Source organism: Carettochelys insculpta, chromosome 27 (genome assembly GCF_033958435.1).
Source record: "Carettochelys insculpta isolate YL-2023 chromosome 27, ASM3395843v1, whole genome shotgun sequence".
Taxonomy (NCBI): domain Eukaryota; kingdom Metazoa; phylum Chordata; order Testudines; family Carettochelyidae; genus Carettochelys; species Carettochelys insculpta.
The window spans coordinates 14,095,773-14,121,390 of NC_134163.1; the positions used below are offsets into that span (position 1 = coordinate 14,095,773).

At 53.0% G+C, this 25,618-nt stretch overlaps 1 protein-coding gene across 3 annotated transcripts; it reads left to right on the top strand.

The window, feature by feature from the left end:
• The first annotated feature begins 223 nt into the window (after nucleotides 1-223).
• On the top strand, nucleotides 224-23,826 carry CCDC124 (coiled-coil domain containing 124). 3 transcript variants are annotated; one of them, XM_074978133.1, is made up of 7 exons: nucleotides 224-361; nucleotides 3,595-3,766; nucleotides 11,721-11,848; nucleotides 12,406-12,463; nucleotides 19,917-20,103; nucleotides 20,531-20,645; nucleotides 21,388-23,826. In XM_074978133.1, the coding sequence occupies exons 2-7, from the start codon at nucleotides 3,608-3,610 to the stop codon at nucleotides 21,590-21,592; spliced, it is 852 nt and encodes a 283-aa protein (XP_074834234.1). In that variant the 5' UTR covers nucleotides 224-361; nucleotides 3,595-3,607; the 3' UTR covers nucleotides 21,593-23,826. The 3 variants fall into 3 exon arrangements, with proteins under 3 accessions (XP_074834234.1, XP_074834236.1, XP_074834235.1); XM_074978134.1 differs by lacking the exon at nucleotides 224-361 and adding an exon at nucleotides 542-802; XM_074978135.1 differs by lacking the exons at nucleotides 11,721-11,848; nucleotides 12,406-12,463.
• Nucleotides 23,827-25,618: the final 1,792 nt, after the last annotated feature.

Sequence of the window (25,618 nt, forward strand, 5' to 3'; positions counted from 1 at the left end):
GGGCAAGGTGCGAGGCGGAGCGGGGTGGAAAGGGGCCTTCCCCCCATTAGCCGGCCCTTGCCAGCCGCCTGCGGCCGGGCTGCTGGACACGCTTCCCCGCCCGAGGCTCCCGGGAGGCGGGGGGGGGGGGAGAAGGGAACGGCGGGCGTGCCCCTCACAAAGATGGCGCCCGGGGGAAACGCGTCGCGGGCGCGGAAGGACCCAAACGCTAGAAGGACCCTCTTGAGCCCCGCTCGCCCTCCTCCGCCTTTCCCCCCTCCCCAGCGTCCAGGCTCCCTTCCCCCGCCCCACCCTCCGGCGGCGCTCCGCTCAGGCGGCGGTAAGGCGCCCCGTGACGGGTCACGCCAGCGACGGGCGGCCGGTAAGAGCCGGGGCCGGGGAGGGAGGCGCCCCTGTGTGGCGGGGTCCAGCCGGGCTGCCCTGCTTGCGGGGGGGGCGGTTTGGTTTCAGGAAGGGGCCGAGTGGGGTCATCGCCCTTCAGAGCATCGTTGCGTTTGGCTCGCGAGGAAACTCCCCGGTGCAACCTGCTGCGTGGGGACAACCGCGCGTGCCCGAGTCTGGATCCGCCCCTGGGGCGCCGCAGGGGCTTAGGATTTATGCGGGCGTGAACCCTCGTGGGCCGAATCCCACTGGAGTTTTCGTTCCCGAAGGCTGAACGGGGGGTTACAGTGGAACTTTGCCTTCGCCGGGGGTTTCATGTGTTGTCCCCACATCGCGTTAAAAACGCGCTTTTGTTCTAGGAAAACAAGCGAACAAAAGGCGGCCCGGTAGCACTTTAAAGACTAACGGAATAATGCAACAGGTGATGAGCTTTCGGGGGACAGACCCACTTCTTCAGACCGTAGCCGTCCCTGAACAGGCTCGATATTTAAGGCACAGAGAGCCACGAATAGCAATCAGGGTGGACAAGTCAGAAAAATTATGATCAGAGTGAGCAGAGCAGAGAGGTAGAAGGAGGACGGGGGGGGGTGTGTGTGTCAAGTATGTAAAAGTCCCTATAACGAGCTAGAAAATTGTTGTCCGGGTTCAAACCATGTAACGTGTTGAATTTGAATATAGAAGAGAGTTCAGCAGCCTCTCTTTCAAGAGTGTTGTGAAAACTCCTCTTCGGTAAGACGCAGAGTTTCAGGTTGTTAACAGAACGGCCCACTCCATTAAAGCGCTGGCTGACAGATTTGTGAATCAGGAGTTCTTACGTCTGTTTTATGCCCGTTAATTCTTTGTCTAAGAGAGTTTGAAGTCTGTCCAATATACAAAGCATCTGGGCATTGTTGGCACATGGTGGCATATATGATGTTAGCTGAAGAACATGAGAATGTGCCTGTGATTCTGTGAATAACCTGGTTATGTCCAGTGATGGTATCTCCAGAATAGGTATGTAGACAAAGTTGGCAATGGGCCTTGTTGCAAGGAAAAGTTCCAGCATTGGTATTCCTGTGGGCTAGACTGTGGCCGTTGGAAAGGAGCTCATAAGGTTGGGAGGTTGTCTGTAGGAGAGAACAGGCCTGCCACCTACGGCCTTCTGGAGTGTGGCATCTTTATTAAGGTTAGGTTGTAGGTCTCTAATAATGCATTGCAGTGGTTTTACTTTATTCTAGTGTAGGTGTGTGTGTGGGGGGCGGGGGGGTGTAGTGTGTGTGATCCTTGCTTTAAAAAAGGCCAGAGTCCCTGACCTGAGGTATTTTATGTTTAAATGACACAATAATGACCAAGATATGGGGTGAGGAGAACGGGGTTACACAGACATGGTGGATTTCTAAGGAATTTTTTTTTAATGTGTTGTACACCTGTTGAACTTGTTTAGGAATCTACAGAGTGATTTGTGACTAGGTTTGAGATGAGCTGATAGCTTTCCAGTTCTGCACCCCTGGTCCTTTAACTCAGACATTTACCTTGTGGACTTTCGTGACCTTCCTTTACCCCATAATCTCATTTTGGTGGAAGGCGGTTGTTCATAGAAGCATCGAGGTTAATTTTGAGTTATGATGTGTGAGGCATGATGGCATGAGGAACGTTTCCATTGGCAGACCTCATTTCTTTTTAAGGCTATGAGACTAACCACAGTGCAGTGGGGTAGGAGGTAGAATGCTGATGGGGCTTGTGTTAAAATGCAGACTGTGTGCACCAGCTGTGCTGTTGCTGGATTGGAAGGTCTTTTATTTTGCTTCCATTAATGAATTCAAGTGTTTTGTAGAACAGGGAAGCTGCTATGCCTTTTCCTCTGTGAGTGGCTAATAGGGAGAATCCTTATCACAGATGCTTCACAGTCACCAGTGGTTACTACATGCACATACACAGGCCTGGGTGCGCTGTTTGTCAGTACTATCTGAGTATCCAGATCCTGTTGTTGTTTTTTGGAGGCTGTGGTTTGCTCTGAATGAGGAAATACAGGTTGCACCTGACAGGTCCCAAATTTGCTGGATGGGAGAAGTCCAGGACTTCTTCCCTCTGGTGGCCCCACACTCCCTGGGCTTCTGTGGCCTCAGTGACCCCTGGGACTGCACCCCTGCCCTTGGCTGCCAGGGGGCTCCAGCCCCTGCCCCCTAGCTGCAGTGGGGCAGTTTGAGGACCCCGGCTCTAGCCCCTGGCCCCATGGGACAGGCTAGGGGCTCCAGCCCCACAGTGGCATGGGATAGACAGGGGCTCCAGCATTGGCGCCAACCTGGTACTCTCTCATCCTGGAACATCTGTGGTCCAGCAGACAAAAGTGTACGAGATATGAGAGGTGCAACATGTCCTGGCTTTCTTCAGAATGTGCAAATGTGACCGCTAGTGGAGTAACAGCAGTTTCTCGTGAAGAAAAATCTTTGTTTTTTCAGACCGTTGACTTCGTTGGATAATTGAGTTTTCTCTGTATGGGTCACGTTTTCAAAGAAAACTTAGAATTTCATTCTGCAGTCATGGCAGACTTTGGTTTTCATGTAAGTTTGACAGCCTAGTGGACGGGATCAGAGCAGCCTGTCGGCCTGGAATCTAAGTTGCGATGGAAACTAAATATCATGTGCGGCAGTTGCTCCACGGGTCAAGTAATGTTGACGTTTGACATTTCTATTGTACTTTTCATTCTCGGAGCATGTACAAATCTTAACTAACCCTCGCTTTGTTCTGGTGAGCAAGGTTAGTGTGGGTACAGAGTAGGGTCGGTGGAACCCAACAGCAGAAGAGAGCTGCATATAGAAGTTCGTGGTCTAAGTTTTGATGTTGGGTCCTGAGTCTGGCCCCCTCTCTGATCTCAAAGTAGTTCGATTCAGGCTTGATCTTTGCTTAGAACTATTGTCCATGTAGCTGTGTCGTTCCAGGGTGTGAAAAGGGCCGCATCCCTGACTGACACAGCGATTGCTGGTCACTCCATCCCCACTGGGGGTTTACGTCGCTAGGTTTCTGCCAAAGTAGCTAACATAATTGGGGATGCTGATGTTCCTTCACCGACAGAAAAAGTCGAGGCTTTGTAGCACAGAAATAGCCACAGCTGGAAAAAGAAGCATTCTCATGGATCCGGGCTGGCCCTGTCTATTTGGGATGGCGGGGGGGCATTACCTGAGTCCGTGGCCCAGGCAAGCTCTTTGCAAGGCTCGTTTCCTCTCCGCACCGCAGAGCTCTGTGAGGGATGCCCAAGAAGTTCCAGGGCGAGAACACCAAGTCGGCTGCTGCCCGTGCAAGAAAGGCCGAGGCGAAGGCAGCAGCCGATGCCAAGCGGCAGCAGGAGCTGGAAGATGCCTTCTGGAAGGATGAGGACAAACACGTGATGAGGAAGGAGCAGAGGAAGGTAAATGAGTGGGTGGGGAGGTGGAGGTGCTGACGGGACGGGAATGTGTGTGTAAGGGAACCTTGGGGCAGGCCCTTGCATCCACACCTGGCAGTCCCAGCTTCCTTTCTAGGAGCTGTCCCTGTTCTTCTGTCCCTGGGTGACCACTGGTGCTGGAAGCACCATCCCTACTTTTTAAGGCATGATAGAGAGAGCTCGTCGCTTCCATTTATTCCTAGGTAGCAGAAGGTAGTTGACACACAGCTCAACGCTATCGATTACAGAGCTGCCTCCCTAAGATGGTGGGGCTCTCGCCATCTCCTGTAACTCAGCTAAGTTGGAATAATTTAAACTGAACTGGGAAAAATGCAGAGGAACCTTTCACAGGGAACAAGTCTGCAGGAGCCTGGACTACATGAACTGGAATCTATTTTTCTATCTGCAAATCAAAGAAATATCTAAACCACAAGAGAGAACACGCCTTGTCTTGTCTCTTTCTTGCCCTTGTAACATTAGTTTTCTGGGAAGGATGAGTTTCTCCAGTTAGATTCTTACCTACTTGCTGTGCTTTGTTTGTAAATTATTTAGCTGTTCCGTAGGTTAGCAGCTGGACCATTAAGACTCAGCGATTGTGTTGTGCATTGTAGGACGGGTGAGTCTCTCTCCCATTCCAGTAACCTTGTTATTTGCCCTACCGTGTCACGTTAAAACTGTGGGGGCCCCATGCAAACGATGCACAAGCAAGCGCACGTCCTACTCCCATGAGCTTCCTAGATACATAATTGCCGGCATCAAGGGCTTGTGCAATTTGCTTTCCTAGGACGAGTTCTACCGCAGTCCTGGATGTGAAATGTCCTGTCTGTAGGTCTGTTCTCATTATAAACACCATTAACAGCAGCTAAGTGGGTGTGGCTGACTATGTGGGGCTGGTCTGACCTCAGCTGTAGTTAGCCCAGTAATTTACATAAACAAAAACATAAAAGGCCTTTCTTGGACTGAGCCGTTGATCAGCAGATCCCCTGTGATGCCGTTGGTGAGCAGCTAAATCGAACACCACATGTTTGCTTGTGGAGTTTGCTTTTCCTCCCTCTGCAGGCGGGAAATGCTTACGAAAGCACTGGTGGTGTAGTCAGCTGCTTGATTCAGGTTCCCTTTTGCTAAAACAGATTGAACCTCTTTAATTCAGAACTCTCGTCCAGAAACATCTGTAATCCGGCATGATTTTAGTTAGCCAGACAAACACTTGCCATAGGTGTGGCTAAGCCTCCTGCGGTCCCATAAAGTTTGTTTCCAGCCACCAGTTCTGGCCGTCAGTGCTCTGTGCTGTTGTTTGGCTGAAACATACCCCTAGAGGACTTCTAAGAGCCCACTAAGCAGTGGCAGTGTTGGTAATATGCTAGACAATATTGACCTCTCACGGTCTGGCAAATTGTCTCCTCCAGCACGAGTCAGGTCCTGAGGGTACCGGACGAGAGAGGTTCAATCTCTAATGTACTTTGACTGGGGACGTGGACACAAGATGTGATTGTCCTCAGCTGGGCTGAGACAGCGTTAGAGAAAACGTAATCCTGGATTCTCTGAGCGTCTTTCTCCTTTCCTTCACCTTCTGAAATGGTCTCTTTGCTTAGCTTAATTTGATCTCGGTCTGCGTCACTTCTGTGATATGTGCAAGCCTAGCCTGAAGACGCCACCCAGGCTGCAGTTTTAGGAACTGCTAATGAGTTTTGAAAATCGAAACGAATGCCCGGCTCCGTGAGAGTCTGAGATTTGTGGAGGCGTTGACCTTCTGTCTCCTTAGGGAGAACAGATGGTGCACCTTCTCCAAGTGCAGCGTGCTGCTGCTGCTTTGAAAGTATCCCTCGCGGATGGGGATGTGAGGTAGTATTCATGTTCCTGGCTTGCAGCTCAGAGTCAGTGCATCTCAAAGAGACTTTGCGGTTTCTAGATCTGGTCGTGCTCCGCTAAACATTTGACGCTTCACTCAGTGGGCTTTGGTGGATACTTTGCCCTCCACATGCTGCCTTATGCTTGGGGACTCTGTAAATGTCACATGAAATCCATGGTGCGGCTGGGAACAGAGCCTACATTGCTGGAGTCCCAGTTCAGAGCCTTCATCACAAGGTCATCTTTTCATTGATTTTGGCTGCAGGGAGACCTGTGCACCAAGGTTCCCTCTAATCTTTTCCATCCAGGTGCAGATTTTTCCATCCATGTGTGGAATATTTTTTTCATGTGCACTGAGGCATATGCAGATGTGCACCACCAGGGGAAACACAAAGCCTAGCTGTGAGCAGCATTGGAATCTCTCCTGAGCGGCCACACAAGAGCACAGGTTACAGAGAACACTGCTGTGTATTAGGTGCTGGACTGAGACCACCTCATTCTTTGGCTTGGTGGACTCCTGAAACAGTTTGCTAGCAGAGATCCAGGTCTGTGGCTTGCTAGCCACGTGAGGCTCTTTTGCAATTAAAGAGGCCCTCCTCTTCTCTGCTTAATAAACTAGCAAGTTCAGAGCTTGGGCTTCTGGGGCCTTGAGCTTTAGCAGATGCCTTCCATGTGGTCGAAGCCTTAAGCCCCACCAGCCTGCTGCAGGACAAAAGCCTCAGCCCCAGCAGGTGAGCCCCTCAGGGCTGAACCCCTGAGCCCCAGCAGGTGAGCTCGGTTCTTGGGGTTATGAGGGATATTGTATGCAGCTCAGACGGTCAGTAAGTTTGACCACCCTGATATATTTATTGAACTAAACCTTTAGACCCACTCATGGGGATGCAGCAGTGTAGCTTATCCAGTTTGCCAAGCAGGGTAAACTAGCTGGACACAAGGTCTCTTTTTGCCGATACAGTAGTCTTTTTCTGGCGTGCCTTTGTTTGGCAGGGGTGGGGGGGAAATCAGGCCCTCGATGACATAGCTGTTCAGTTACACAAGCAAGTTCTTGAAAGGTTTGCCAGCAGAACTATCAGCAGTTAATGACAGAACTGGAAAGTCCTCAACAGCCCATTTCAAATCCCCTATTCCAGTGTTTCTCAACCAGCGATATGTGGATCCTTGGGGTAAACTGCGCTCTTCCAGCGGGTACAGCAGTGCATCTAGATATTTACTTAGTTTTACAACAGGCTACATAAAAAACACTAGTAACGTTAGAACAATCTTAACAGTTAGTTCAGGCAATGATTTGTTTCTACTGATTTACGTGCCTTATGCTGAAATGTAAGTATAATATGTCTATTCCAGTTTGTTTGGTTTTTGATGTTCAAATTGTAAAAAGTCAGCAAGTTTTCCGTGTTAGAGGGGTAGCCATGTTAGTCTGTGTCTGCACAAATATCTGATGAAGCGGGTCTTTGCCCATGAAAGCTCATGCTCCAAAAAATCTATTTGTCTATAAGGTGCCACAGGACTTCTCCAAGTTTTCCGCAGCAGTCTTCTGTGATATTTTTGTAAGTAAGTTGTTTTTAAGTGAGGTGTAACTTGGTGGTATGCAGAAGAAATCTGACTCCTGCAAAGGGCACAGTAATCTGGAAAGGTTGAATGGCCCTTGTTTCAAGACCTCAGAATACCTTAGGACCATGTTTTTCAGCCAGTGGTACACGAGAGAAGTCTGGGGGTACTTGTAATTCTTTTTGTTGTTTTTGAAAAAGGGGTACTTTATTTAAAAACAAAAAGTGGAGAAACACTGCCCTCTTGTCTCCAGCCCTGCCCCGGGTGCAGTTTTAATACCTCTAGTGGTTCTGCATTTTGTCCATCTCTTCAATCTCTGACTGTTGTCCACGGTACCACTAATTTCCTTTGTTCCCTTAGCCTGGCTCGTATTGTCCTCCGTCAGGCCCAGGCTTGGTCGACTGTGGCTGGCCAGGGTTACAAGAGCCAGCAATGTCTTGGATTCAAATTCTCTTGCTCTGTGGCTTTGAGCGAATCCGCTGGTGCCTGGCCCCAGATCTTCTCCACAGGGGCTAAAAGGCAGAGACGTTCACCTGAGCATCCTGGGCAAGCGACTGTCAGGTGCTGGGATTGCCTGGGGCGCACACGAGTGGGGGTAAAGTAGGATTTCAGTGGGCGCTGATTACAGGAAGGCCGGAGCCCAAAGGTGTTCAAAGAATCTTCTTGGAGGGGCTCAGCCAAAGGGTGGTCTCAGGCCTTCCTGGGCATGAGGGGCCTTGTGCTGCTTTGGTGCAGCTCAGGTGGGAGGATGGTCTGTAATGGTCCATCTGCATTGCAGTAAAACTCCTCCTGGGTCAGCTGGCTCTGGCTGTGGGGCTGTAAGATTGCAGTGTAGACGTTAGGGCTTAGGTGGAGCCTGAGCTCTGAGAACTCCTCCTGCCCTGTTTGTGGTCTCATGCTCCGAACGAACGTCTCCACTGCAGCGTTATCGCCCCAGTCCTCTGACGCTGGTGAGCCACAGGCTAGTCGTTGCAGTGTCAATGTGCCGGCAGCAGCCTGCTTATTCAGGACCGAAGTGACTCTTCCCGAATCTGTCCAGGTGGTGGCAGTAATGTATTAATTGGTCGCTGTGCAAGCCCCTTCTAATTTCCTGCGCAATAACAAACTCTTCTTAGCGGAAGACTGAATGAAAGCCACTGGGCGAGAATCTGCGGGATGCGCAGGGCCTTTTTTTTTTTTTAAAACAACCCACTCCTCCTCCTCCCCTGGCTCCCGGCAGATGCAGCCACCAAAGCCCTCGTGTTATGAATTAGGATGTATCTCTTTATTTTCCTCAAGCTGCTGCTTCCTGAGTTATTTCAGGGTTCAGTGACTCTGCACACAGCAATCTGGTGAGCTCAGAGGCTGCCCGTATGGTGGCACGCTAATATCTGGTCATTAGGAAGCTGAATGCCTGAAAGGCAGTGTGAAGGCAAAGCCATACGCTTGTGCCTGTCATTAGATGACTCACCTGTGACATTTGCTCTTGCTGTGTCTTTAAACCTACAGCGTTTTGAGATGATCTCTGCTAATGGGTACCAGCTTCTATCATGGCCTTGCTGCGTAAGGGAGCGTCTGAGCTAACAGCATCGATTTCTAGTCTCCAGTGTTTCTGGCAGCACACCCCTTCTTGTCACTTGCCATAGGGGACTCTGGGCTTTGTGCTCCTGCAGAAGGGGCAGATTGGCCAAACTAGACCCAGGCAGCATGGCCCAGTGGGGAGGGCACTGAACTGGGACTGGCCCTGGCTTCTGTTCCAGGTTGCAGCTGCTGTGCTGTATGACCTTTGGCAGATCTGCACCCTGCACCCCCTTCTGTCCTTTGTTGTGTCCATATCGGGTGTAAGCACCTCAGGGGTTCAGTTTGTCTCTCTGTGTGCTGTGCCAAGGAGCCTGTGTGCGCTATGGCCATAATATCGACTGGGCTGTAAAGGGCCAATACCCTTTGCCAGCCTCTAGCTGGTCCTTTTCAGCCTTGACCTGGCTGGGTACCCTGCCCTTCGTTCCTGCTCACAGGGCCAGCAAGGGAAAGGCCTGTTGTGCCAGGTGGGGATGCAAATGTACGTCTGTTCTAAGGCAGTCTTTTAGCCCCCTTTTATCCCTCCGCCACCCTAGCACATGCACGCTCCTGTACGAAGCTGACCCATTGACTCAAGCTCTGCCCTGCACAAGTGTCCTGTGTTTATTTCCCCTGGAAATTACCTGAAGTGCAGTCTGGCTGCGCAGTAGGCTTAATGCTGAAGCAGTTCATGAGATGAATCTGCAGGGAGCGCTGAAGGATGACAGATGATCAAAACACGTCTACCAAGTGTTCGGGGAAGAGTTGTCAAATTGACTAACTGTCTAGGGCTCCTGGGATGCACCTAACGTTGCATTTGCTGAAAGACCAACGCTAACACTGAAACCGTTTTAAATTTTGTTTTGTTTTAAATATGCCTCTGGAGAGACGATGTCCTTCAAAAGAAAATGGTGCTTGGGGCAGAGAGAGACTTGTGATGGGGAAACTAATGCAAGCGTCTCACTGAGCGCCATCTCGTTCACCACTTTGTCCATTCAGCATCACTAAAATGCAGCTGCTTCTGAGGTGGAGGGTAGCACAGGACAAGTCTGCCCCTCCCTGGAGATTAGGGGTGGAAATGGTCGCAAGGAAGCTTGTCCCCCAACGTGAGAAGGGGTCTTCTCTGACATCTGGGAGATCTGTTAGATCTCTGTGCCCAGCCAAATGGAGGGCGGTCCCCACCTCAGCTTGCCAAGCTTACTAAACTTGGCTGCTGTAGGAGACGCCGCTGTGGTCCTGAGCTGTCTTGGCAGAACCAGGCAAAAGGATCTTGGCTGCGAGCCACCCTGATGTCGGTGCCCTCCCAGGGGGGTCCTCTCTGCTTGACGAGCGCTTCTGAGACTGGCCATGCAACCTCCCCTAGTCGTGCCTGCACAGATAGCTGGAGAGCCATCTCCTAGGTGAGCTGCCTCCATTGCTTCCCCCGGGGGGAATTCTGCACCACTCAGCACCGCAGAATGTTTATGTTCCACCTCGGATTTCATTTTCTCTCTGCAGAATTGGCACCGCAGAGCCATGGGCTGCTGTGAAGGGGCCGCTGGGCCCAGCAGAGCCCGGCTTCCATGCTCGCAGTGCACCTGGGAGGGAGGCCTGGCACGCCTGGGACAAAGGAGGCAGCATGTGGGCAGGAAAGCTGTTTTGGGAGGGCAGCCAAAGCCCCTTGTACAGGGAGGCTGTTGGCACTTTTCCCAGGCAGGGAGCAAGGGGAAGACACCCAGTTTGCATCGCTTGCTCCCAGGGGTCCCTCTGATTTGTTTCCATCCCTGGATGGAATAAATTTTATGTGCACTGAGGCTTGTGCAGATGTGCACCACCAGCAGAAACCCAGGCTGCTGGCTCTGGGCACTTTGCCAATCAGCTGGGCAGCACCTGAATCTCTCCTGGGCGACCGCCCAAGGGCTCAGCTTACAGGGAACCCTGCTGAGTCCCAGCCAGGAGTGAGGTTGCACTCACACTGCATACTTAGCTCTAGCTCCCTGGTAGCTTGGGGGAGGGGAAGAGGAGCAAGCAGTGTCCCAGCACAAGGGGCCTTAACGTATACACACCCCTGCCCTCCCTAACTGCCCCCTTGCATGTGGGCTGCAGCCCTGCAGTGAGTGGAGCGCCAGCCTTTGTGGAGACGGAAGCCCGTTGGCTCTGTGCTTTGACTGCCAGGCCTGAGTCTCATTTGCCTGGAGCGGGAGCAGGCCTGGGAGACCCAGCTGCACCAACTCTTGCAAAGGATGGTGAAGGGAAGGGCCATGCTGCAGCTCCCAAGTGGACAGTATTGTAACTGGGTGGAGTGGCACTTGCGGCTGGGCTTTGGGAAGTGGGAGTTTGGCTGTCTAGGCCGGGGCAGGCCTCCAGCACCCCAGAAATGCCCTGCACCCCTGCACCCTCGCCCTCTCTCCCCAGGAGTGTTCTCTGTTTGCCCGCTTCAAGTCTAGTAGGAGGGCAGAGCAAAACCCCCAGGACAGACTAAACGGCTGGAGGGGCAGAGGGTTCCCCCCACCAAGATGCGCCCAGCTGGCAAGTGCGACGCTCCCAGCCCGAGGCGCCCCACAGAAGCGTAGCAAGGAAACAAGAACTGGATTGTCCCGGGAGTTTCGTTAATGCCCTGCTCCTGCGGGAATTCTCTTGTCTGTGCTCTTCCAGACGTGCTCGCTGACGGGGATTTGGCAATAATATATCACCAACATAACTGGAACTCGTGTGATTATATTCTGAGGTTTTTACAGCTAAAACATGGAGAATTTTTAAAATACTGCGTGCAGAAGGTCTAGTGTTTTGTTGGCTGCCAGCAAAGGAAGGGGCTCTTCCAAGGGATTCAAATAATTGTCTGACTGGTCTTTGACTGACTGGCTGCTACTCCTACAGTTCAGCTCAAGGCAATTTTGAAGTGCCAGGAAAGCCGTTCCCTGCCCTGGTGACCTATCAGCCAGCTGCCTGGAATCCCTTCCATGCCCCTAGCCTGTGCATAAGTGGCAGCACCATGCTGTTCCCCTCCACGTCTCCTTCTGCTTCACAGGCTTCTCCAAAATGTCAGGCTTCAGGAGGTCTTTGCTGTCAGCTTCTGCACCCAGCTGGTATGGAGGAACTCCGTGGCCGCCTCCTTTTAAAGAGAGCAGGCGTATTGTCAGAGCCAGCAAATGAAAGGTCTGTGCATTTAATAGCCATTGATCCCAAGATGGGCGCAGTCGTGTTAGAAAAAGTGAGCAAGAAAAAGTTCTTTACTTGTTCCCATAACGCGAGAACGAGGGGTCACCTGATGGAATTAATGGGCAGCAGGCGTCAAACTAACCAAAGGGAGTTTTTCTTCACACGGCGCGTGGTTGGTCTGTGGAACTTCTCACTGGGGGAGGTTGTGAAGACCAGAACTTTAACAGGGTTCAAAAAAGAACTGGGTACGTTCATGGAGGTGAGGTCCATGAATGGCTGTTAGCCAGGCTGGGGAGGGATGGAGTCCCTGGCCTCTGCTTGCCAGAGCCTGGAGTGGGTGTCAGGAGAGAGATCGCTTTGGTGATTCCCTGTTTTGTTCACTCCCTTTGGGGCATTGGCCAATGTTGAAGGACAGGACACTGGGCTAGACAGACCTTTGGTCTGAGCTGCTCTGGCCGGCCTTGTGTTAAGGGTGCAGATGTCTCCCAAAATTCTGCAGCTCTGCTGGCATCTGACTCCTGTAACATTCTTGGTCATATTACCCTGAATTTCAGGTGCAGGTTGACGCTTCTGTACACTGGCGCCCTTATGCTACAGTGTTGTTACAAGCAGGTAAGTGACAAATCATCCCTCTCAGTCCGCTATTACTGTTCTGTGCAGCACTCTTAGAGGCAATGGGTCAGATGACTAGGCCCCATATGTGAATCCTGGGACAAGCGCTTGCCACAGCTACAGAAGTAGCACTGCGCTGGGGAGGGAGCGAGAAACGATAGGGGGGAGCAGGGCCTGGTGGTGAGGGCACAGGAGGAGTAGGAATGCTGAGCAGAGCCCAAATGCTAATTCCAGCATCTCCCCTCCATGCTGTGACTTCTGTGTTCCCCACCCGTGAAATGGATTGGCATGTGGGGACAGTGGGGGGCGGCTGAGGGCTGATCCATTTAACAGATGTGGAGGACCTCAAAGGGCCATACGCACGCACAGGCATCTAGTCCATCTCTGCTGACTCTACCCGACTCTGTGTCACCTGGTTCTTCTGCTCTGTGGGAAGCAACGGCTCTTTGCCCTTCCAGCAGAGATTCTGCGGTGCTCCTCAGAGTCTCGTGCCACAAGGCTGATTGGGAGCACAGACACTTCATTTGACCGCTTGCTCAGACCCATGCGGCTTTGACCTTTCTCCCTCCCTTTAGACAGAGGGAACTCACTGTGACAGCTAATGCGTCCGTTTGCACTTGGCCGCTTCTCTGCAAGGCTAGAAATTTTCTTTTGAATTGCGAGAAAGGCATGCGAGCAGCCTGTTCAGCCATGGAATCCTCCTTTCCTGGGCCCTGTGGACCACGGTGTTTCTGGGGGGTGTCTCTTCCAGCTAGCTGGCCACTTTGCTTGTCCGTTTCATTTAGCAAAAACCAGTGTCCCTTTCATTAGAGCACTTGTGTGCCCCTCCAATGAATCAGCACACAGGGAGACATTTCTCCTGGCTCAGCCTGCTGAGGAAGTATTTAAATTCCTTGCTTACGGAGCTCTTGTGAGATAAAAGCAGAAATGTGCACAGAAGACAATATATAAAGTTTACGAAACTGCTTCTCCCCGTAAGTATTTAAACACCCATTCTTGCCATGGCGCTTCAGCCGTTAGCTGTTCGTAGACGCACTTTCTGTAGAATACCCTCCCCTAAGTGGCTGACCTCTGCGCTGCGTTAGCCCATTAAGGAAACTGACACTTATGTACTCGGGAACTTGTGGTGATTTTGTTTGGCGTTTAAACTCTGGTCCTCATGTGCCCACAAGCCTTATCGTACAGCCACCGGTGTGGCTTGGTTCCCTGAGGCCCCTGCCATTGTTGCCTGTAAGCTGAGCACTTGGGCGAGAGGGATTCAGGTACCACCTAGCCAGTCAGCAAGGCGCCCGCAGCTGGCAGCACGTGTTTCAATGGTGGGGCACATAAAAACATTTATCCTGCCCATGGGTAGGAAGAATTAGCAGGAGCAGTGGCCACGGCTGTTGCTGCGGCAGTATTCTCCAACTTTCAACCTTCTCTAAAGCCCAGCGCAGGTTGGAAAGTGCAGTGCTGATAGTGAAAGCTGATCGTGTGCCTTGTGCAAGCCTTGTGGCGAAGTAGTAATGAGTTGGGCTTGATTACTTTCTACCACTAGAAACATCTCAGTTGTACACGTTAGAGAATGGGGAGTAGTGTTGTATAGTGGTCAGAGCAAAGAAATTGTAATCAGGATTCCTGGGGCTGGGGGGTCTATCTACTTAGCAGCTGACTTGCAGCCTGAGCTGGATGGATAAGAGCACAAGTTGCTGCCCTTCTGTGCTTCAGTTTCCCCATCTGGGCATCTTATTACACAACTCTTCTATTTGGAAAGTGGTTCTAGGAATGCGGACCTACAAGTGCTAATCTGCCTCTCCAGTAATTCAAACCTGCAGCCCAGTCTGTCGTATCAGAAAGGTGCCTGCTGTGCCAGGGGTTTCTTTCGGTTACCTAGGTCAGTTGGGCTTGCTCATCAGAGGGAGGACGAAGTGGCCTGAGCGTCGTTTTGCTTTACAGTAACCTGTGTTCTAGACACCCATCGCCAGTGCCATGCGTACGTTGCTGGCTTCCGGTGTTCGCTGTCGGTCAAATCACGCTGCTCGTGCTCCCTCTGTGGTAGCTGTGCGTTCTGTGATTTCCTCTGCCTCTGGCATAATTGTAACAAGATAATAGGGAGCAGAGAGAATCGTTGAAGGGTGGCGTAGGCAGGTGGCAGAGAGACGAGGACTAAGGCTTTGTATAATCTGCATTGTCCTGCCATGTACTCTTCTGTCCTGCCGGTGTGGGGGTGGCCAGCCCTGTTCCGAGACCTTTCCTTAGACAGGGCACGCATCTGACCGTGCCGTGCTTCCCTGTGTCTGTGCTTGGCCATACTGAGTGCCCTTGGAGAGGGTGCTGCTCTGCATGTGGTCTGAAGAGCTAGGAGAGAACAAACACAAATCGCATCACCGCTTCAGTGGCAGCATCACTGGAGTCTGCTGTCCTCCCCGATACCCTTGCTGTAGCTGCAGCTGTGCCCAGGCAGCTTTCGGAGGAGCGAATGTCTGTTGCTCCACTTTTATTTGCAAGTGCACGAAACGGAATGGCAGCACGTGCTGAGTATGAGAGAGACCGAATCCGCCAATCTGTGAGAGAGGGGAGCCGGGGGGCTCGGCTCTTTATTTTTGTAGAGCAAATCCAGCGACCAGTCTCTCATGCTGGAGATTTCTCTGGATTCCTTAACTTTAAAAAAGGGAACTGAAGACAGGCAGGAAGCAGCTGAAATGGGTTTTCGTAGGCTACGCAGGATTCCCAGCTTGTCAGCTGTCTGACAGTCAGAGCTGCCTCCCTGGAAAAGGGGGAGGATACAAAGGGAGACTTCTGCCTGTGGTTACTTGCTCCACCAGGCTTTGGGAGTGCTGCAGGCAGCGAGTGGCATTGCAAGCCAACACCTGGGGCAGAAGTACTGAACTCGGCCCCACAGCTCCTCCCTCATGACGGTGGGCCCATGGCGCCCAAGTTTAGTGAATGGGACGGGGCTGAGTGGTGCTGTGAAACCACCTGCCAAAGCTCAATGCCCTGAGGTTGGGGGCCCTCTCTGGTGGGACATCTGGGTAAACTGTCCCACTTGCTCCCTCTTGCCTCCAGGCTGCACTGCCAAGAAGCACACAAGCACTGGGACAGGGATTAAAGGGAGGTGTACCGGTGAGGCCACATCTGGAGTGTTGCGCCTGGTTCTGGGCCCCCAGTACAGAAAGGGTGTGGATACACTGGAGCAGATCCAGCGGAGGGCAACGAAAATGACTTGGGGGCTGCAGCACATGACCTAGGATTTGGGCTTATTTAGTTTGCAGAAGAGAAGAGTGAGGGGGGATTTGATGGCAGCCTTCAACTTCCTGCAGGGGGGCTCTAGAGAGGTTGTTCTCAGTGGTGACAGATGGCTGAACAAGGGGCAGTGGTCTCAAGTTGCAATGGGGGAGGTCGAGGTTGGATATTAGGAAAACTATTTGTCCAGAAAGGCAGCGAAGCCCTGGGATTTGTTACCTAGAGAATCTCCATCTCTAGAGGTGTAAGTCCTGGCTGGGATGATTTAGTTGGATTGATCCTGCTTTGGGCAGGGGGCTGGACTCTGATCCCCCAAGGTCTCTTCAAGCCCTCAGATTCTGTGATTGCCTCCTGGGCCTGCATCAGAGCTCTGCCTTGCCCCTGGAAAAAGTCCCAGTTTGTTTGTGGTTTCCGCAGGGAAGCGACAGCTGGAGCCAAGCAGGCTGAGGGCTGCTGGGTGCAAATGAACACTCAGCAAAGGCTTGGAAGCCTGGTTTTGGATGCCCAGTGCTCCACCATCAAATTGCTGTGTCCCGATGCAGAGCTCCACTTGTATTTAACTGGGACCATATGCAGGGGCTTTAAATCCAATTACCAGTAATACCTCCTAGGATGGGGAACATTGGCGGGTAATAGCCTGTTCTCAGCTTCATCTGAATTTGTAATGAGAGTTGTAAAAACCCTCCCTTATGGCCTGGCCAGGGCTCAGCTTCTCGCGAGGAAGAAACCCTTCTGCTATTTAAATCAGAAGTTAGTTTAAAAACCTTGTTATGGCTTAAACCAAACCAAACCCCCGTAAAGCAGGTATGGAGCGAATTCTCCTTGCTGCCAAGAACACGTGGGTGTGGACAGTGGACACTTAGAAAACCCATATGGGGGGGGCTTCTGAGTGGTGACTGGGACGTGGAAAAGAGGAGGCAGGAATTAGAGATTGGAGATGGAGCACCAGGGACAGAGAACTAGTGTAATGATGGCAGAAATCGCCCCTTTGTGGGACACCTGCTGGCTGCTGCTCCTGTCCTGTTGAGCCATGGCCGCTCTGCAGCGGTGCAGTGTCCAGAGAGGTGGATTTCCATGCGTGAAAGGTTGTTCTTGCGCCGCAGACGGTAAAAAACCAACAAATGGCCTTTGGGGGTGTCTGTGACATTCTTCCCTCCTCAGTGGAACTTGAAGGAGATGCTCGCCTAAGGCAGCTGATCAGATATGGTCAAGAAACGGCATGGCGAGAGGCAGCGTAAAGCAGGAGGGCTCCCCCAGCTCTGGTGGGAGATACCAACCTGTTTGCTGCACTGCCTCGCGTGAGGGCAGGGGGGATTGGATTGGCAAAGGTAACGAACACCCTCTCCAGAGGCACCTGAAGCAAACGCTTGGGGAGCGGAGCGCGTCTTTGTAATAAGCTTCATCCCCCAGTGGCCTTTCTTCCATCCTGGATCGCAGCAACTCTAAGGCTGAAGTGTGCTGGTACCCTCCTCCTCTGCCTCGATCGCAATCCTTGCTGCATCAGATGGAGGTGCTGGCTTTGGGCCACCTTTTATATTGCGGTCTGTCCTGAAACCCTGGAAGCTCCCGCGCTGGGGACCAGGTTCAGTAGCTCTAAAACCTCTCAGCCTTATTTACAGCCTGTGGAGTGGGCTGTGCTCTGAGATGCGTCGTACAGTAAACACGTTCACATTCAGCAGCCCTGGGAGCAGGAGGTTGCTGGATATTAAAGTATTATGGAGAATAGAGAGGGATCCCTTTGCCGCGAGCAGTGCTCCCCTCTCCAGAGCCCTGCTCCGCACTCCCCACAGGGGTTTAGCAGCCCTCAGTGGCTCAGGCTCTGGCCTGTGCTGCCGTGTGGGGCGGCTGGCACATGGTGGAGGGGTGCTGTCCCTCTCTCACTGGTGGCACTTGCAGAGCAGCCCTGGAGCCTCTGCAGCCCAGGCCCAGGGAGAAATAGGGAGCGGCAGATGCAGCAGCCTTGTCTTGGCTCCCCACCTGCGTCCTTAAGAAGGGGAAGTGGCATCAGTGGCTTGGGGGCAGGACAGGACCCTTTCACTGCCTGCGAGCAGCACAGCCCCTGCAGGAAAGGAAGAAAACTAGGCCCGCGATAGCACCTGTTGGCAGTGCCAGTGTTTGAGAGTATCGGTTAATTGAATAGCGGTTAAAACAGAGCGTGCTGTACTGCGCTCCTCACGCATGGAGCAAGGCAGGTGGTGTGACTGCTTCAGTTGTTCAGCAGCTGCCTCAGAGCAAAACCCAGGAGCGTAACACCTGATCGGTTTAGCTGCGTGGCTGCCATGAATAATTGATGAGACCCGTAATTAAGAGTAGCCACTTAACTAACCTAAGCACTAGGCTGCTGTTTGTGACCCTGGCAGATGAAATCACCCTGGACAGAAGTTACTGTCTGCTGTGAAACTCTCCAGGGCTTTGAATCAAACATGAAAACAAAAGCTGATAAAATCCTCGGCGGGGTGGCACCGCTGTCTCCGAGCAAGCGGAGGCGCAGTGTCTCGCGTCGAATGGGCAGCGCTCCTCCTCCAGGACTGCAAGAACTGCGTCAGTTCGGAGATTCGGAAGAGCCTTTCTGGTCCCTTGGCACGACAAAGGGGAGCTCTGCGGAAGCGCACGACCTCTTACCTGGCCGTCAGCTTCTGAACTTTCAAACTTTGACCCCTTCACGCTTACTAAAATTCACAGTGGAAATCTTATCCCGGCCCCTCTCTCTCCTTCGTTGACAGGTTACATTTCACCATGCTGACATCCCGATGTACACGATTACAGATGAAGGTGTGGCGGGGGCGGGGTAAAATTGGCAAACAGCATAGGGAGTGTGAAATTACCTCCTCTAATTACTATTTTGAGATGGGCCTTGAAATCTCAGGATGACGGGCAAAATTCCCAGCCCACCTTTGGTGACTAGCCTGGGGAAGGGTCCTGGAGTGTAACTTTTGGCTGGGAGCCCATGTGCTGTCCCGTATTGCCCGTGACCGGCTGGGCAGAATGAACTCTGTGCCTTTCAGAATTCTGAGCAGCCAGCAAGGGTCGCTGTGGAGTGACTCGCAGCTCACAGTGCCTCCCAGCAGAAGGAGACGGGAGGCTGAGACCTTACTGAGCAAACATACAAGCATCAGTCTGCTAAAGCGATGGCTTAAAAACCTCTCTCTCGCTCTCGCACGGTGGCGAATGAGTGCCGGTCCTGATCTCTTGTAGCGTAAAGCCTGGGGACCCTTTTATTCGATGTTTTATTATTTGTCCTGAATGCTGACTGGTGCCAATCTCTAGAGCCCTGTGTGGATGCAGAATGGGTACCCAAATCCACCTCTTCATCTGCAGAAGTCATCCGTGGCGATCTGCATCTGCCGTCCTTGCAGATGTAAAGCGGATAGCTGTAAATTTCCACCGTTCTAGATACAAAGTTTGTATCTGCATCTGTGGATTCAGACAGCTGTGAATTTGCAGGGCTCAACCAGCCTCCTTTAGCAGGGTGTTCCTCCTTCAGCCGCAGCGTGTGCTTGGTGGCACGCTGACCTAGCAATTAGGAAACCTTGTGGATATAAACAAGGACTGTCTCTTGTTCCTGCCTAGAGCAGCACTACCCGGGGCCTCCTCACATTCTGGCTTTGCTCTGAAGCAGTTTGTCAGTGTTCTGGTCCAGCAACCAGATTGGTCTGGGCTTGATGGCTCTGGGGCATGATACCGGAGTGAGGAGCTGGGAGTGGAAGTGGGCTGAGACAATGAAAAAGCAAGATGCCCATTTCCATACAATCCTCTCTCTCCATCCCTCGCTGGGGGTGGGGGGGGAACTTGACTGAATAAAAATGAGTCTCTTCCAACTGTCTTCTGGGACCTGTAGAAGGTCTCTAAAGAGGATGGAGAGAAACTGTTCTCAGTGATGACAGATGGCAGAACCAGGAGCAATGATCTGAAGTTGCAGAGGGGGAGGTGTAGGTTGGGTATTAGGAAAAACTTCTTCCCCAGGAGGGTGGTGAAGCACTGGGATGTGTTGCCTAGAGAGGTGGTGGAATCTCCATCCCTAAAGGTTTCTAAGTCCCAGCTGGACAAAGTCCTGGCTGGGATGATTTAGTTGGGGCTGGCCCTGCTTTAGGCAGGGGGCTGGACTAGATGACCTCCCAAGGTCCCTTCCCACCCTGGGATTCTATGATTCTGTGACCCGAGGCTGACTCGGGGCTTGTCGGGACGAGCGGACTGGGAAAGGAGGTGACCTCCCATGCGCTCTCTGTTCCAGGAGGAGAGGGAGAAGCGCCGGCTGGAGCAGCTGGAGCGCAAGAAGGAGCTGCAGCGCCTGCTGGAAGAGGAGGATTCGAAGCTGAAAGGGAAGTCGCCCAAACAAAGCACCCCCGGCAAGATCACCCGGGCTCAGATCGAGGAGACCATCCGGAAAGACCAGCTCCAGAAGGAGAGCGGAGATGAAGGTTTGCTCCTCTCCTGCCGTTGTGCCATTGAACAGCCCCTGCTGGCGGGAGGGTTTGGGGTGCTGAGGCCATGTGAGCAAGCTCTGTCTTTGGCACAGTGTGGAGGGAGATGTCACAGGCAACCTCTAGTTACCATGCCCGAGTGATGCACCCTGGTTGCGTCCCTGCCAAGGTCTCCTACCTGCTGCCCCTGCTTAACTAGCCCCTGTGTCGACAAGTCCGGGGGAGAGGTGGCGACGCCAGGAGGTTAAACTTGCATTTGGCTGGCTAGGATCCTGGCAAGCTGTGCTGTGTCATTCGGGGCACAAAGCCCATGCTGCCCTCATGGTATTGGCCAAGCAAACATGGCTGCCCTGGTGTGTCTGCACCTGCCAAAGCCTTCCTCTAGCTTGGAGTTCGTTATTTTTCCCCCCACTTCTCATTCCAGTGGAGAAGCAGAAGAGTCACCTGGATGTTCCCTTGGAAGAAAACCTCAACCGAAGAGTGCTGGAGGAAGGCACGGTGGAAGCCAGAACCATTGAAGATGCCATTGCAGTCCTCAGGTATTTGGCTGTAGACTCGTGGCGCTTCCCTGGGCAGGGGGCAGTTTCCTGAGCAGTTGCCCTGCCTTTGGAGGCAACAGCCCGGCACCTTCGGGGGTTCTCACACTTACAAATGTAGCCACCTGCCTCTGCTCCTGTGAGCTCAAGGCAGATCCTGCAGCTGTGCAGACTCCCCGGAAAGAGACGCTCCTTGAAAGCGTGGTCAGAATGACAGCAGGGAGGGGGCAGAGCATTGTTGCTTTTTCTCTTTGGCCTTGGAGATATTCAGATTCCAAATGGGCTAAGGGCTCCTCGGGAAACAGCCGGTGTTGCAAACTCCCCTGCGATCGGGGCAAAAAAAAATCCCTGTCCTCTTTCTGCGTCCAGTGTCCTCCCGCGTGGGGAATATCCCACCAGCTGAGCTCTCCTGTTTGATAGGGACAGCATGAAGGGCCCCAGCTCGATTTCTTGGTGCTGCGTCCACTGTTATGCGGCAGCGTCGGAGCTGACGGGTCGGAGTGGGCAAACGAGATGCCCGGGGAGCAGAGCTGGCATGTCAGGGCAGTCTCTCCAGTGTTGCTCTTCTGGCTGGTGCGTCCTACGCACGTTGTCCCAGCTAAGGAAACTCAGCCATAGATGATGTGATTTAGAACTGGAAGGAACCAGGCATCTTGCCCAGCCTCTGACCAGGGTGGGATTGTTCCCCGGGCCCAGCCAGAAGTGACTGAGGTTCTTATTTCTCCTTTTGTAACTCTCCCAACAGTGTTGCTGAAGACCTGGACCGTCACCCAGAGCGCCGGATGAAAGCTGCCTTTGCCACCTTTGAAGAGGTCCACCTGCCACGCCTGAAGCAGGAGAACCCCAACATGCGCCTCTCCCAGCTCAAGCAGCTCCTCAAGAAGGAGTGGATGAGGTCCCTGGACAACCCGATGAACCAGAGGCACTTGACTTACAACAGCCAAAAATAGGACTAAAGAAGCCAGTCCCCGCTGAGGAGAGGGCTGAGCCCTCAGGCTTCCTTCAGCCATGTAAGAAAACAAACCCACCCCTGGATCCTTGTCTCATGTATTCCCTTGTCCCCTCCATCTCTCTCGCTCCCTGTCATTGGACTCCTAATTAAATGTGAGGCCTCTAGACCCAAAGGGATGCGTGCAGCTCAACTCGGGGCTCCCTAGGCACTGCAGGCGTGGTCTGAAACTGTCCCTTGCATAGAGACCCCTCCAGAGCAACACTTTTTCGGCTGGTCCAAAGCAGCCTGGCTGGATTAACTCAGTCTTTAACTTCTAACGTGGTGGTCGTCCTTTCAGCAAAGGAACTCCTGCCCACCCTGGAGAGTGGGGAGGATTGTACCAAAGCTGGCACTGCCACAGGGTCACGCCCAGTGCCATTTGTCACTGTCTAGACACCTGCCCTGCCTACCCCCTCACCCCTGCAAGCTGAAGTGTCTTCTCTTTCTCCCTGTCTCGGTTGCAGCTGCCCTCATGCTGCCTTTGCAAGAACCGTGTTGCAATGCTGAGGTGGTTACGTGTGGCGGGAGGCCAGGGTGAAATAGGCACCAGCTCCGGTAGGCACTGGGTTGTTCGGGGAGGCGGTAAGAGGCTAGGGCGGAGTTGAGCCGTCGTTAAGCCCCCATCCTGCTCATGGCTGCTCCCTCTGTTTCAGTCAGGGTTGAAGTAGAACCAATGGACGTGAGCGGTAATCCTTCCCATGCAGCTGTGTGTGGTTCTCTGCCTTCCCTTCCCCCCGCAAGGGAAAAGCAAACGACCTTCATGGCCCAGTACAGCTCAGTTGCCTCCCTAACACTGCAGAATAGAAGGTGCTATTGCTTCTCTCTGCAGCAGCCTAGGTGGGGGACTGGTAGCGCTTTGCCCATTACAGGAGGGTCGGAGGGACGTCAGAAGGGGCCTTCAGAGAGCGCCGCTCATGATAGGCCGTCTCAAGCAGGCCAGGCTGGGGTGTTTTTCCCCTTGGAGAGGGGAATGTGGATCTTGCAACATGACAACTAACACAAGGGCTCAGAGGGATTTTTCTCCCACCTGCTGAAGAAAAGCACCCGTTTTATGCTGCGCTCTGCATTGCCCCAGAGTCACTGCTTCCCTTTACACCCTGCTCGCTGGCCCGGTCCGCAGAGCCCTTGGGTGTTGTTTAAAACCCTAACTCTGCCTTCTGGCAGCACTGAAGCTAGGTAATGAAATAGCCCCTGGGAAACCGAAGGCTGAGAGCTCCCCCACGAGAGGGGCAGTGCTCCTGGAAACCCCCAGCGCAGAGCAGAAAGGGTGTAGCACCAAGAGACAAAGGTGGAATTGTAGCCCTGGCATCACCTGTATGCTTACCCCCCTCCCCACCCCACCGCCCTCCCACACTGTGTTCTAACTATCCTCTGGCAATTAAAACCCAACAAGGCAGCTCCAGAGCCGGCACCCTGACTGCGCTGCTGCGCCATGGTTGCAGTCCAGCCCAGATCGTGCCTGGGCTGTGTCTCCGGCATGCCAGGCGGCAGCTGCTGTCCTCTGGCATTTAGTCCTAAACTGGGTGAACAAAGGGGCCATGCTCAGCTGGAGCTGATCCCTTTGCAGAGCTGCTCCATGGCTATCTCATAGCACCCCCTACCCCAAAGGACCAGCCTCTCGTCCCTTGTTGCTCAGGGCCAGGCTGCAAGGGCCAAGCGCAGGGCTGGCCTGTGTTGCTGCGGGAGGTGCTTGTGGAGTTGCCAGGCTGGAGTGTGGGTGTAGGTGGGTGGGGGAGCTCTCTTAATGCCACTAAACACAGAGGGGAAGTCGCTTGGGCCACGCCTGCTCGCGTTCCAAGAGGCTGTGCAGGCGCGAGACGGGTCTGGGTTCCCAGGGACTGTAAGGTTTGCACTGAAAGAGGCCTGTCCTTTCCTGCAGCTCAGCTGAGGCTTTGGCCTCCTAGCCAGCCATGTCCCATTCTCATTGATTTGCCTGGAAAGACATTAACTTCCTCCCATTCTGCACACCCCGATCTGGCTTTTGTCAGACCCCGAGGGTGACGAAGCCAGTTCCGCCCCCTTACTCTCCCCAGCGGCACGAAGAAACCCAGCTGGCACAAGGACCGGGAGAGCACAAGGGAGCGGCTGTCCCTTGCTGGTTTGTGTCACAGCTCCTCTTCTGGTTTTAATCTCCTCCTACAAACGGGAAGCCCCACCTGTATGCTGTTGAAGAAATAAAGCCTTTGAACCGCGCTGGCGTGTTTTTCCCACTTCCCTTCTTTTGTTTGTCTCTGCTCAAGGAAGCAGAAGACCTGTTCTGAGTCCAAGATCACCAAAGCCTACGTTGCCGGCTTCGTTTGTGGGCCAGGCATGATGGAAATTCTGACGTCTGATTCTTCTGTATTCCCTGTGGCACCCAGGGCTTCTACCACTGCGTTCCCATGAGTGAGATTTGGTCCCTGGGGAGGAGGGCAGGGAACTGAAGGGGTTTGAAATCTTCCATAAGTGATGTTGAGCAAAGGAATTCTTTTCCCCAGAATTCAGCTGCACAGCTGACACACCGCGGATTATTACAGTGCACTGAGGGAAAACTTAGCAATCGGCTTTTTTCTGTGTTGATTACACGTCAGGCGTATAATCGTCATCTTATCATTGTACCAGTTAAAACTCACATGTGTCATGCATCTCAGTTCTTTGTCCAGAAGGAAGCAGTCTTTGTACATCGAGATGGGGCCAGTACAGAGGAATGGGGAAGATCAGAGTGGACGGAAGGTGAGGGAACAGGGCAGAGAAAGCAGTTTCTTAACAAAACTACTCCAGGTAGAATCTCTCTAATCCGGCAACCCCAGGAGCTGACTGGTGCTGGATATGAGAATTTGCTGGACCACAGAAGGTCAATACTGCAGTCAAGTAGCACTTTAAAGACGAGCAAAATAGTTTATCAGGTGAGCTTTTGTGGGACAGACTCAGCCACACCCACGAGAAGTGGTTGTTCGGCTAACTCAAATCAGGCTGGATTACGGATGTTGCCGGAGGAGAGAGTTAGATGAGAGAGGTTCAGCCTGGACTATCGGGCAGTTACGGGTTTAACAGCTCAGCAGTACTTTAAAGAGTTACCAAGGTCACTGCCTGCAGCCAGGCCCATATCCTAAGCCGTCAGTCCATCTTGAGGCCTAATGTGTCTTATGCAGAGGCTTTGGCCTGACAGTTTGCTGATCACTTTGCTAAACCACAGGCGATTTTACAGGGCTAGCGGGAGGAGGCAGCTGACCTAGTATGGGGTGGGACCTTTCTCAGACCCCTGTGCGATGGGATTGCTCCTGTGTCTTGCTTTCCCCAGGACCGGCTCAAAAAGCGTCTGTTCTGACGAACCTTCTGTTGGAGCTGCAGCCGGGGGAAGGTTCTTTACAACCTCACCAGCAGCGACCTTGAAAGGGGAGGGGAAGAAGAATTAAATTTGCACTCCAGCCGTGGCTCAGCACAGATCAAATATGAAGCCGTTGGGTCCTATTTCAGCAGCTGTTCATGGGCTGCGCTGTGCGTTGCACCAGTGAGGCGTGAGCTTTCCCAGGGCTAGAGAGAAATGGCCCGCGATGGGGAAGGGGGAGAGAGGCTCTATGTTGTGCCCTTAAGTAAGGTCTAGCATCCAGTGCAACTTTGGTTACAAAGGAGAGAGTCTTTGTTTCCATATTGGGCCCTGGGAGCCTTCATCCTAGGTCAAAAAGCTGGATGGGGAGAGCGCTGGGGTCAAGGAAGACCTGCTGGAGCTGAGCTGTGCTCTTGTAAAGGTCTGGGTAACTCTCCCACGCCCCCTCCCTTCTAGCGCTCACTGCTTGTCCGTCTCTGCCGAGGAGCAGGAGTGCTAACCTGCGCCAACCCGGCTCTTCCTCTGTGTGGCCCTGGCTCAGCCAGACCCGTCCAACCCGGTTCTGCCGCGCTGGAGAAATGCCTGAGGGCTCCCCAGGCTAAAGACCACCTGCGTGGGGGTGGCACTCAGCAGCGCCTCGCCCTGCACGAGCTGGCATCAAGCAGCATTTGCGGAGTT